Below are 13,640 nucleotides of genomic sequence, written 5' to 3'. Positions count from 1 at the left end.
AAAGTCCCTCTTTGCCATTAAATTAAACTTAATCCCCAAATATAATTTCCTCTGTTTTTTAGCCCTGCTGCGAAAGGACCAGCTAACATAATTTCAGTGATTATCCTGTTAACACAGGTGTGAGTGTTGATGAGGACAAGGCTGGAGATCAGTCTGTCATGCTGATGAAGTTAGAATACCAGACTGGATGCTTTGAAAGCAGGGTGATGCTTGACATTATAGTTCCTCCTCTTCTAACCACTTGAGAGGAAACACTTGCAGCCATCATTGCTTTGAAGAAAAAGGGCTTAACTGGTGCCAGTAAGATGCTCGTAAGATTGCACCTCAGTCAACCATAAATTGGGCCTTTTTTTGCCTCTGGTTTGGTAAATCTTGGTCATAGAGAGATAGGTCTGTGAGATGTGCTTTCAGTAGAGGTGTTGTTTGTCCGTGTTCAAGCCGTCGGGTGGACACGGGAAGACATACTTTGTGTTTACATCTTTTTTGGGACTTTGTGTACCTGGTCTTTTAATTGTATGTTATCTTTACTGTGTTTGGTGGTCACAGAAATGGTTTTACTGAGCTGTTAGCCGAGATTCTGGACTTTCTGTGGACACCACACATGTTTATAGTTACATTTACAGACCTGACGCTACACCTGTAAAACTGTATATTAACCCCTTAACTCCTGGTGGAGGGTGCAGGAGCAAGAGGTTTAGTTTAACAGTCAAGCTAAGAATTCAAAGTTAGAGAATTTATAAGCAAAAAATTTGGATAATGAAGCACTGGATGGATGGATGGAAGTTATTGGGCATAATGTGAATATTTCTCTCTTCTTACCATCCCGAAGCTGTGAGATTTTAATCCTGCTTTCTGTCTGTTCACCTGATGCTGATATTCATCACATATTGTTCCTTCTGTGTTTAGAAGGAAGCAGGTTCACAGCTTTAAATTCATCCTGAGGACTTTTTACCTTTTAGTTAACAACCTAACATTTTTGATAAATATCTACTATATTTGTTGTCATTTTTAAATAACCACATTTTAATTTCTATTTTTAGGTTTTAAAACAAAGAAAGACATAAAACTTTGCAAAAAGAGGATAAGCATACTTCTCCTATATATATATATATATATATATATATATATATATATATATATATATATATATATATATATATATATATAAATATATAAATAAACAAAAAAAACCAGAACAAACAAAAAAAAAACAGGATTTTGAATACAGAAATGTCGACCATCTGAAGAGTATAGTCATGCATATGAACTCAGGACTTGGTTTCAGCCCCGTTTGCATGAATTACTGCCTCAGTGCGGCGTAGCATGGATGTTATCAGCCTGTGGCCCTGCTGGGGTGTAATGGAAGACAGGATGCTTTAATATCGACCTTCAGCTCTTCTGCATTGCTCAGTCTCATGTGTCTCTTCTTTGTCTTGGCAATGCCCTGTAGATTTTCTATGGGGTTCAGATCAGGAGAGTTTGCTGATCAATCAAGCACAGTAATTCCTTGGTCATTGAACCAGGTTTTAGTTCTTTTGGCAGTGTGGGCAGGTGCCAAGTCCTGCTGGAAAATAAAATAAGCATCTCCAAAAAGCTTTTCTACTGAAGGAAGCATGAAGTGCTCTAAAATCTCCTGGTAGGCGGCTGTGTTGACTCTGGACTTAATAAAGCTCAGTGGACAAACACCAGCAGATGACATGGCTCCTCAAATCAACACAGACTGTGGAAACTTCACGCTGCACTTTAAGTGTCTTGGATTGTTGCCTATCCATTCTTCCTCCAGACTCTGGGACCTTGATTCCCAAATGAGAAGAAAAAATTGCTCTCATCAGAAAAGAGGACCTTCGTCCACTGCTCAACAGACCAGTTCACTTTTTCTTCAGCCCAGGTAAGACATTTCTGACATGTTTTGTTCAGGAGTGGCTTGACAAGAGGAATACAACATTTGAAGTCCATGTCCAGGATCCGTCTGTGTGTGGTGGCTCTCAAAGCACTAACTCCAGCCTCGGTCCACTCCTTGTGAAGCTCCTGCACATTTTTGAATGGCCTTTTCCTGATGATCCTCTTCAAGCTGCGGTCACCCCTGCTAGTTGTTCCACCTTTTTCTTCTACACTTTTCCCTTCCACTTAACTTTTATTGATGTGCTTTGATGCAGCACTTTAAGAGCATCCAGCTTCATTTGCAATTACCTTTTGAGGTTTTCCCTCCCTGTGGAGGGTGTCAATGATAGTTTTCTGCACAACTGTCAGGTCAGTAACCTTCTCCATGACTGTGAATTCTACTGAAATAGACTGAGAGATTATTTAAATGCTCAGGAGTCCTTTGCAAATGTGTTGGGGGTAATTAGCTGGTTAAAGTGTGGCACTTAGAGGCTGCAGCATTGAACCTTTTCACTTGTAATTTTTTTCGGATTTTGATTTTTGGTGTTTCATAAACTGTAAGCCATAATAATCTAAATCAAAACAAATAAATGCTTGAAATATCTCACTTTGCATTTAATATGTCTATATATTAATTTATATGTATATATATATATATATATATATATATACATATATATATTTCACCCTTAGAGTGAATCATTACCAAAACGTACTACATGATTGGAGAGTGGTGAAGCTTTATTATTATTATTCTCGTTTCCAGTAAAGCTGCAAGCTTGATATTGATATTCCTTAGGAGGAATGGATCTGAATCATTACAAGTATATAAAAAAAGTGTCCAGAGAAATGAAAAGACTTTGAAATATTAATCCAAGCTTATTGAACTCTATAGAGCCTCTAAGCAGCAAAGCCAAGCTACAAGTTTGGTTCTTGATCTTTCATTTATGAATTAAAATACATAAAATTAAATAAAGAACTGTCATTAATATTCACACTGAGCGAGACAGTAAAAATACATTTTTCAGTGTTCTCTAGCTGAAATATAATAGTAACATTATTTCAAAATTGCATCAATTTCATCTCAAGATCACTGTACTGCAATTTGTTGCTACTTCTCAGAAGTGTGCAGATAATCAGTCAATAATACCCTCTATTTCGATGTACTGGGCCAGGCTGTGCTACTAAATGTACTTTTCTGGGAACAGCAACTGCATTTGCATTTGGAAACAACTCTCCTGTCTGGCTTTTTGACTGCAAAGGTAATGTATATACAAAAGAGCTAATATGTCATGTCAGAAAAAGAAATGTAAAGCTGGGAGAGACATTATTTAAACATTAGGGATAATCTTTTCAAAGGAAATGTCAGACATTGTATTACTGAATTTAGAATAAAACCTTTTCAATTTTTAACAACAATCAAAATGCTAATATAAATGACTCAAAGCATCAACATGGACAAAACCACAGAGGCAGAAGTGATGATGATAATTGAATGCTATGAAGATTCTCAACAATTCTGGTCCTGGTATATCTATGAGACAAATGATTACTTTCATTGCAGTTTTAAAATCCTCCCATGAACTAATTCACCTTGTATTTATGTGAGTGTAATTATAATTGTATGACCTGGTGTGACTTTGACATTAATCTATGTGCTAACGACCCCTCAAGGGGAATGCACGTCCAGTACTCCCCACCAGTGAGAGGTGCAGCAATCAGCTTATGTCAGAATTTGAAAATTGGATCTGAGCATGGAGCTGAACCTGAGTGGACTGATCTCCCTGCAACAAGTTAAACAATCAGTGGGGTTTGATCCTCAGCCAGGTTAGCTGTTCTTCTGACATTCGATTTTTGACTACTTAGCTGAGATGAAATGCATCATTAGAAGTAAAAAAAAAATCTTTTTGGATTAGAGTTTCAATGTCCTCTATCCTCAAGTGAGTCCAGATACAGCTATATAGTGCTTCAGCTATTGTTACACATGCGCTGCATCCCATGCAAATGTCCAAAAGACAAGGACTGACCTTTATTTGTACAAAACCCCACCAGCTCTTGGGTATCACGTAAAGGAAATATATAAAAGAAACCCCTCATGTTAACACAGTAGAAATCATTTGTACTCTCAAGCATAGATGTGGATGTTGGCATTTTCCTATTGCAGATATGCATTAAATACATTAACATAAGACGTCCTTCTTGGAGGAAAATGAGGCACCTCATGTTTGATCATTGATGTGCTGAAAATAAAAATAAAAAAAAGATTTTTGCAGTGCATTTATTTACATAATATGTAAATAGGCATGACGAGAATGATCTCCCCTGCTGTATTATGCATGTTTGACCAACAAAATGCAGACAAACTTGATTTATTGGCATTCTCCTGTGTTTGCAAAAACAACTTTCTGTTACAAATCTCTTGAGGGTATTACAGTAGTAGGACTGGATGTTTGTCTCTGTCTCCATGATATACTGGCAACAATCTCTCGCTGCACTCCTTATTGAGTGGAGTAGGACGTGTGAACGCAACGGGTCACTTATTACCTTTAAAGTGCATCTTTAATCCTATATAATTAGCTAAATGTCAGGCTGAAACATTTGGATATCACATTACTCTTGAGTTACAGTTAATTGGTGGACTATTATCGTTTCCAGTGCATTAGAGAGACATAAAGCATCATAAATGCTATATTTAGTAAGACTCTTGACTTAGAAGTGAGTCCCAATTTGCAAACACAATTTGAGTAAACAGTCTCAAAATACAATAGTAAGACAGATATTCAAGCAAGACAGTATCTTCTTTACAGCATACAAATAAAAGAGACAGTCTAATTTAAATCTAAACTATCTAATAAAGCCTTATTCTAAAAGAGCTGACAGGCAGCAGTGAACAGGGTTGCTTTTATTGGCAGTAACCGGCCATGTGAAACTGTTTGAATCCCCCTATATGAAATACAAGCACACAGGAGGAGGCATACGCATACCATACAAATGTAGAAGTTTTTTTTTTTTTTGCACATTTCACCCTTCATCACAGGAAGTGAAAAAGCTGCCTTGAAAGCAAGCACATCTAACAAGGGAAGATGATTCACAGTGTGTGGCTGTGTTTTTTTAACACCAAACCATCAGTCTGTCACCACTGCTCAGTAATTTGAGGCTTTATTCACTCTTATTTATTTTTTTTTTTTATTTATTTATTGTCTATTTACTGTCAGATAATTGTGTGGTTTGAATAGATGAATATATTGGGGTCATATTGATAAGAACACACATCTGAATTCCCTCTTCTTTTTCTGCTCTACTCCAATTAATCACAGCCATGCCAATACAAATGCTGCAGTCAGCTACACAGGCCATCATGTTATAACACACCAGCTCTGAGTTACAATTGAAAAAAATAAGCTGTAATAAAAGATGGTATGCAGCTCTATCTTTCAAATGTTAGTCATAAACATGAGACATGAGTGCGGAGAAGAATTGTATTTTCATCCAAATCTCAAGCAATCATCTTGGTATTATCACACATAAACATTTATTTTCCAACTTCAAAACTATAAAATGTGGAAAGCAGCTCATCCTGGCTATTATATGGTTATAACTCACATGTGGTGGCATATTTAGATCCTATATTCAAAGGAAGGTTTGGCATTTTAACAAACTTACTAGCTTTCTGGCTGAAAGCTAAGAAATGAATACCACGCTTGTGTCTGCACAAGACTGTTGAATGTTATACATCTTAACATAAAGACCATAAACAAAGGGACAAGAAAAACAACTGTGCCCAAAAGTACCAAAATCCACCAAAATGATTTAAGCTAAATCCCTTTTTAGAGTCAGATAGAGAATTTGCAGTATCTGATGTGTACTAGACAGCTTCTATTCAAGCTGTCATTTAAAATACAAACATGAGAATACAAAACATCTCTGAATTTTTCCAAAAAATATCACTTTTTTCATGAAGTGTTATAGTGTACAAATATTTCATTACAAGCAGATGTCCTGCAAATTAAAATGGACTTCTTATGCAGAATGTAAAATATATGCATACATGCAGTTTTCACCATCACTATAACAACTGTGAAGACATAGGACTGATCTGGCAGGAAGTTTTGAAGTAGATGGAAGCAGAAAAACTGGATCTGACTTATGAAAGACCACACTGTAATGGCGACATGAGTGGGTCAGCACATAGACAGGTGTTGTTTGGTACTCAAGACAAGCAGTGATTACTGCTATCCAAAAGCGCTTCACGGAAAATGAAAAGCAAACTTGAAACAGGGTCACGGACAACCAAAGCTTAATGATGCACATAGGGAGGAAAGCATGCCTGTGTGGTCCCATCCAGCTGAAGAGCTACAGCAGAAAATCTTAATTCTGGTTATTATACAAAGCTGACAGAAAATTCGGTGCAGTACATTATGAATAGGGAGCTGCGTAACCACAGACCAATTACTACCCACCATGTTGATCTAGGTCCACCATGTCATGATGGAAGAAAGTGGTGTGGGAGCATACATGTTTACCAGTGGAGATGCTAGCAGGCTGCACTATGAGGAAAAAGCTTGCTTGGGGCACTATTCTGCAGGTAAAGCTTAACTCCAGATATTCATATAGATCCTACTCTGACACTTTCGGCCTCTCTAAATATCGTTGACTTCGTGTGACCCCTCATGGCAGCAGCATTCCCTGATGGTAGTTGCTTCTTTAAGAAGACCAGTGGTTTCAAAACACCTCAAAGAGTTCAAAGTATTGATTTGGCCTCTAAAATTCAACAGATCTCAACCTGATGAAGCATCTGAAGAAGGGGTGCTGGAAAAGTGCGGATGTGAGCAGCAGACTTAAAGGATCTGCTGCTAACATCTTTTTGTCTGATAATCCAGGATACCATCAGAGGTTTTTAATGGAGTCCACATTTTGATGGGTCAGAGCTCTTCGATGTCAGGAGAGGGACTGGCACATTGTGAAGCAAATGGTAATGTTGTTAAATGGTGTCAATTAGTATTTTTAATGTCAAGCACTTTGTTGCTAATCCAGTTTGTAGTTTAACTAATAAATATGTAAATTGTAAAAAAAATAGAAAGGTATTAGAGACATAGACCTCTAAGATTCTGATGTACACTTTAATCACTATAAATGTGGTGCTTTTTCTTCCCAATATAATAGACTCATTCCCAGCAAAAAGTCCTGTGGCATAATAAAGTGGAATCAATGCTAGTCGAGAGTGAAATTCAATTACTTCAGCTAATGGCTAAAAAAAAACTGATTTAATGGCTATCTGCGGGCATATACAAGTAGGCTGTTTGTTTGTGACAGCTGGAGGAAATGAAAGGGCGTCTTTTATGACTCCTAATAAGATTGTGATAACAATCGGCACTGCTTTGGTCACCACACTGAGGCCACCGATGCTACACTATTGTTTCAATTGAATGAAACACTGATTATAAAATACAGAAGAAGAATAAAGGGGAAAGAGGCACAGCTTGCCTCCCAGGTAAAGTCAGCAGTCTAGTTTTTCATTTCTGGACACAACTGCTCCAATCTCCTTGTTTTATAGTCCTCTCACCAGTGTTCTCCAGATACAACCATATCATCTTTCTTTTTTTTATGGTTCTTTTTATTCACACTCTTTTAAAACGTAATTTAATACATTCATGTTCAAGCATGTGTGTATAAAGCTGACACTAAGAGACTGTGTTTCTCACCTGGTGATCTGAAGGTCCAGGCCTCATCATCATCAAAGTGTGTATCTCCAGCGGTGAACCTCTCCCCGGGGAAAAACGCATGCGCCACGGTTCCCCCTGGCCCATCAAAGGGGTATCCATCGTTGTGGTCAGCTTTAGTGAAGTCAATCTGAATGTCAGCGTCACTGCCAGCCACCTCGTGGAAGTTTAGCGGTGCGATGTCGCTCCAGACCTTCAAGGCGTAGTACATGAGGGCTCGGACGGTGTCTCTGCCCAGTTGGGCCGAATCTTTAGGGAAGGTTCTCACTCTGTAAAAACCAAAAGGAGGATTTTACGGTGAATAGAAGTATAACAACTACCAGTTGAATTTGAATGATTGATAAATACAAACATTACTTGTCTTTAAGGTGACATTTAAAGATGAAAGGCAAAATGTCATTTCCCTTTTAGATGATATTATTCATGATTTACTGTGCAACTGTGACTTCAGTGCCCTTTTTCATAGCGTACAAAAAGTGACAAAGTTAAAAATAATCCCCCCCTCTCCCCCTCTACAGCTAATAAAGGTCAATCTTCCTACTTGATCTATAGTGCCATTTTAACTACAAACATAAACCAGATTCTGAGTAACTTCCTTTAAAGATTAAACATTTTCTTCCATGTTTAGGGGAAAAAACAAATTAGCCACATGAATGTTAAATGTGGCAGACAGTGCAACAGATTCGAGCTCTTTTTCAGCCCTTCTTTATTAAAGCACACATGCAGTGACCTTGCATCTCGCTTTGTTTTGCCATCAAAAGTGAAGACAAATGTATTTTAAAATCATTTATGCTTTTCCTTGATTTATTTATCAGGAGTAACAGGCATGAATTAGCGTCAGTTAAATGTTTTTTGTTGTATAGCTGACCTTCCACCTTTTTTGGAGGAAAGCAGCTGTGTGATGTGATGATGGTATCTTTACGCCAGTATTCTACTCCTCGAGTTTAAATGCAGGAAATATCAGAACATGTTACAGTGTCCCAGGTCAGAAAGTACCAGAGGCAGGACTCTAGCCCTAGCTGGTTGTATTGAGGACTTTTAGCCTCTGCACACATAACAGTCGCTCAACCAACTGACCGACAAACAGATTACAACTTCCTATATTTTTCCCCGCTCCAACACACTTGATTCAAATGAAATGTATCCAACAGCATGTTGTCATGTTCTGTACAATGATAAATTCATTTGAACCAGGTGCATTAAAACATGGAAACATCTATAATTTGCAGGACAATGACCCACAAGGAATGGAGTTACCCATCCCTGCCCTATGGGATTTTTACAGATGCATCCTCCCTGTCAAGACAAATCAATATATGTCCAACAAAGCTGTGAACTGTATTACCCCTCATAATCAGGGGTGGTTTAAGGTCCAGTGAGAAGGATGTTGTAACATTCAGCTGTATACATTGCAAATAGTAACCAGAAAACCTTCTGAGAGACAACAGATTTCACAATATAAATGATTAACATAAGAATTAGAATGTTATTATATAATTCTACAAACTACTTCAGTTTTGTCCCTTTTTTATTTTGGTCATTTTCTTTCCTTTGCCACTTACCAGTTTTTTTTCATCAATCTAAACCAAAAGCTACATTGCTAAGTTGTATTAAAATGTGAAATGAGAACTATGAACTTTTAGTTTGGATCCATAAAATTTTCTTTTTACAATTGTGAAATAGAGCCTTGGCCTTGGAACAGGATGTGTCCTGCAACAGCAATTTCATTTGTTTTGTATTGTTACACAGGACATTTTTTATTCAATAATATCAGCTTTTTTGTTTAGCATCTTCCCTGATAAGTGCAGCGGACACCTTCTCTCAGTTCAAAATCTATAAAGATACTATACATAGAGTACCCATTTGGAAGAAAGCAGTTACTGGGCTAACACATTGGGAGGTTTTACTGAAAAGTGTCACCGTTAGCAGCTTCAGTAGCTGGTGAAGGCCGAAACAGGTGAAAGCAGAGTGGACTACTGGACTTGTCCAGGGCATTAAAAATGTCTCACAATAAATAAATAAACTCTGCAAACGCTGACTGTCCAATGATCTACCCATCCAATTTCTATTCCCACTTAATCTTTTTCAGGGTCTCAGGCGGGAACTTATCCCAGCAGCTGTCACGCCAACGCAATGATTTCTAGCAGCATTTAATCAGAGTCTTACTCTTCTTGGCTAAACCACCTTTTACATCTACAGTAACTCACTGTGTGTTTTCTTTTGTTTCTTTTGATTATGTTCAGCACATTTGGGTTGCCTTATGTATGAAATGTTCCATATAAATCCCTAGTTACAAAATCCGACATTTGTCAGCAGTGCAAAATATCAAAGTTTTAGGACTATTAAAAACTGTAGAATTACTATGTTTTTGGTACTATTTTTTTCTCTTGAGAACTGTTTCATATCTTCACCGGAGTGCCATATTTCAGTGGCGGTGGACAGACATGCAGTCCTAGAACACCTAACAACACTTAGTTTCACTCCACCACAAAACAGATCTCTGTCCACTTTGACAGGGAAGCTGAAACACCAACAATGGCATGCACATTAATAATAGCACAGCATAAGTCAGATACCTCTGAGACTACACCCAAGTGGTAGAAAAATACTTATAACAAGTTGGCATGGATTTTTGGGGAGAGAGCTAAGTTCAGTCCCTAAGTTTTCATTTGTCAGCATGTCATACATCTCGATATGACAACCATTTTCCATGTATTCAATTTATTTATGTACTAATAAATGCTGTATGGGGAAGACTGGAAGGGATTGTGAAATCTGCTCTCCCTGAGCTATTGTTAAAAAACTGTTGTGCAAAAGACTGCTGGTTCAAGACCCACACTGCACAATATTTTTAACTTTTATTGCATTTTTTCTACTTTCCTTCCAACTGCGATTCCTTGCTTTTCTACAGCGCTAGCCAACAAATTGTTACAGTAGGGTAGGTGCTCTTAACTGGTTTACTCAAGATTTTACTGGTTAAAACAAAGAAACCAACAACTTTACGTTACATTTTTACAAGTCACAATAATGAATTACTTCTTTAGTGTAAAAAGTAAACAATCCCCTTTCAGATGACATCCTTTTTCATCATCCTTAGTTTCATCAAAGCTACCTACTGTTGTGTTCTGTTGTTAGAACGTCTGGAAAACATCTAGTGATGCAAATGAGTTCATTAGTGCGGCTAATTAATGCATTAATTTGCAAGCATGTCCATATCAACATGTCACAAAACAGATGGACGGTATTAGCTTAGATGCAATGTTAGCTTAAAGCAATAACAAAGTGTTCATTTGAAATTGGGTTTCATCATTAACATGCAAATATATGCAGCAAGCCACTTCAAAATTTGATTGGCCCATCTATTTTGTAGGGAAACTTGTGGTTTACAGTGAAACCATTTTTTTTTCCTGCTTAGATTTGTTTGCTAAAATGTGACTGCACAGTCCATTTATTCATACCGCCTGAGTATCTGACCGTCACTGATTTAGACAAGGTCACAGCAAATGGCTCAGCCTCCACAGACAATTCACCTGCTGATTAGTCCTAATTCAAACAGACGAGGGAGGGTGATTGTGTATGTCTGTGCGTTTGGCGTTCGAGTGTTTGAGAGAGAAAGATGGAGAAGAAAGGTGCACGCTTTTGTCAGCTGCAGGCATGTATCTGCATCTAAATGTGCTGAGCATCACCTTGTGAGTAAGTGTGTGCATGTGTATGTGATCGCAGGTAAGCCAACCAAGGTCAGGTGATTCCTGCCCTGCATCTCAGATGAAGTGAGGAGTCTGTGAACTGCTGTCGTTCACACGCAGCGACGATAGGTGCATGGAAAATAAAGCAGGTGTCATTTCCCTGTGGTGGCTCCTTTAAATTTGATCATTTTATAAATCCTGACATAAATCTTAACATTGTGTCAATCAAATGCCATGATTTTAACTGCCTTACTGATTATATTCTAAACAAGCAATTAACTGCATTCAGATCTGATGTTATTAAACAGCTCGTCCCCGTCGAGCCTACAGCATCCTTTTTTATGATCTTGCTGTTTTTATCTGCTTTTATGACTATATCAAAATAGTAGACAAATCAATCAAAACACAGCTTGGTCTGATCACTACAGCTATTTTTGTTATTTAACTGTAAACTTTTACTTTCAGTCAACACATATTTAACTTTTTTTGTGATATGAAATAATGTTTACAACATGCAAACTCTGCAGTTTGTACTTGTCCCATAAATGCTGGTTAGTAATAATTGAAATTGTTATATGTTAAGACCAAACAACAGTCTGCACTTTTGCTACCTCCAAAAATCTATTCAGTCCACATGGATTCAGATGATAAAATCACTTTAAAGTAGAAATTAATGTGCATAAAGTTGGCTCTGAAGACAGTTTAGGTCTCTATAGGCATTTTTCCTTTTTGTAACAACTTAATTTTTTTATAATTCATCCATTTAAATTCACTTTAGAGTTTATCATGAGTGAATTGCAGATTAGCCATCAAATGGAAGTGTCCAGTGCCTGGGAGTTACAGCTCTGCATGCCATGTCTGGCTGTAAAAAGACAAGAAAGCAGCCACAGTATTAGAAGTCATGCAATATGCAATGTCTGTTATGGTCTGTGGGTTTTTGGTTTGCATTTTATGCTTTGTTTTGTATCTTCTAGTTGTATTAAGATTGTTTTGGCTTTTTATTTTTTCTCTGTTCAGTTAGTTTCTCTGTTTTGTTCAGTTTTTTTCAATTTAACCTTGTTTAATTTCTGGGTTTTGTTTAGTTTTGTTGTGTTCTGTTTATGTTCTTGGTAGTATATTAACTGGGTTTCAGGGGTTTGACATGATCCTTTGCTTTCTATAGGTTCTTTGATTTGCTGTGTTGGCTTTGGTGTAGTCCTGGTTAGGTTTTCTGCTTTTAGTCTTGCTGTATTTCCTTAGATTGCTCTTTGGTTTACAGTTAGGTTTCTTTAGGTTCAAGTGGAAGTTTCCGTGTTTTTATGATTTGTATTTTGTGCTGTTCCTCTGTATCAAACTGTATTCCTTGTATTTCAAGATTCTGTATGCTAGCTCAGTTTAATATTTTACTAGTCGTTTTTCCAGTGTTACATTTTGGAGGTCATTATGTATTCTGTTGTGTTTACTCCCTGCTTCCCTACACCTGGTCCTAAGTTACTGATTGCCCACACCTGCTCCTCATTTGTAATTAGCCTCCAGGTTTTCCTTTGTTCAATACCATATCCTCATTTTGGCTCCCTGCATCTATCAGTAATTTCTGTTTGCAACAGTACTGTTGTTTTTAGTTCAGATTTTCGGCCACTGCATCGCTTTTTGTTTGTTAGACAATGAAGTCCTTTTTAGTTTCAGCATCCGTTTTTTTCATTATCCATTTCCTTGGCATTGATTTCTGAATTTGGGTCCTCCTGTAACCACACTCCATGTCACTGCTGAATATCCCAATGACAATATGACCTGCAGTATAACAAATTATCAAGGGCTGCATTCCATTTCTGCACCTCACATGCTTTAGTTGTAAAACAAACACAAAAGCAGGATTTCTTCTACTTACTTGTGCTATTTTAGGTTAAATGTCTCCGTGATATTGATATTGTAAAATCGATACATTTCCAAAATATTCTGCAACCATAGCAACAGCTTCAGGCCGTTTAAAACGGTGGTTCACAAACCAGTAAAAGATATTAAATTTTTATATAGTTTACAGTTATTCTTCAGTTATTCCTGGACAAGGCAAGTCAAGACTAAAAAATTATTCTATTCATAACTATGGTAAAATAAAACTGTGCCGTAATTATGCACTTTAGGTTTCTGTTGTCAAATGAGAAGTAAATATATAACAATTCAATCAGTGGACTGAAGTCTGTGGGTGTTTAATAGTTTGACATTTTACGTAAAACACTTTTTCTGCTTTTTATGTCAACTCATTCTACACATGGTGCTAAACAACCTCAAAGTTAATGCAAGTTCTCCAGGAAATCAGTGTATCTGCCTAAGAACTATGTTACATCATACAACTCTCTTTTAAAAGTGACAATCT

The 13,640-nt window shown here is 37.3% G+C and overlaps 1 protein-coding gene across 2 annotated transcripts in view; it reads right to left on the bottom strand.

Annotated features, from left to right (window-relative positions):
* mmp17a (matrix metallopeptidase 17a) overlaps positions 1-13,640 on the bottom strand; it is a 106,152-nt gene that overhangs the window by 26,002 nt on the left and 66,510 nt on the right. For both annotated transcript variants that reach the window (XM_041970847.1, XM_041970848.1), the window contains exon 4: positions 7,584-7,870. In XM_041970847.1, the coding sequence (XP_041826781.1) occupies positions 7,584-7,870 (287 nt within the window). The remainder of the gene's footprint in view (positions 1-7,583; positions 7,871-13,640) is intronic.

Source organism: Melanotaenia boesemani, chromosome 19 (genome assembly GCF_017639745.1).
Source record: "Melanotaenia boesemani isolate fMelBoe1 chromosome 19, fMelBoe1.pri, whole genome shotgun sequence".
NCBI classification, from domain to species: Eukaryota; Metazoa; Chordata; class Actinopteri; order Atheriniformes; family Melanotaeniidae; genus Melanotaenia; species Melanotaenia boesemani.
This window is presented reverse-complemented; position numbering and strand designations above follow the sequence as displayed.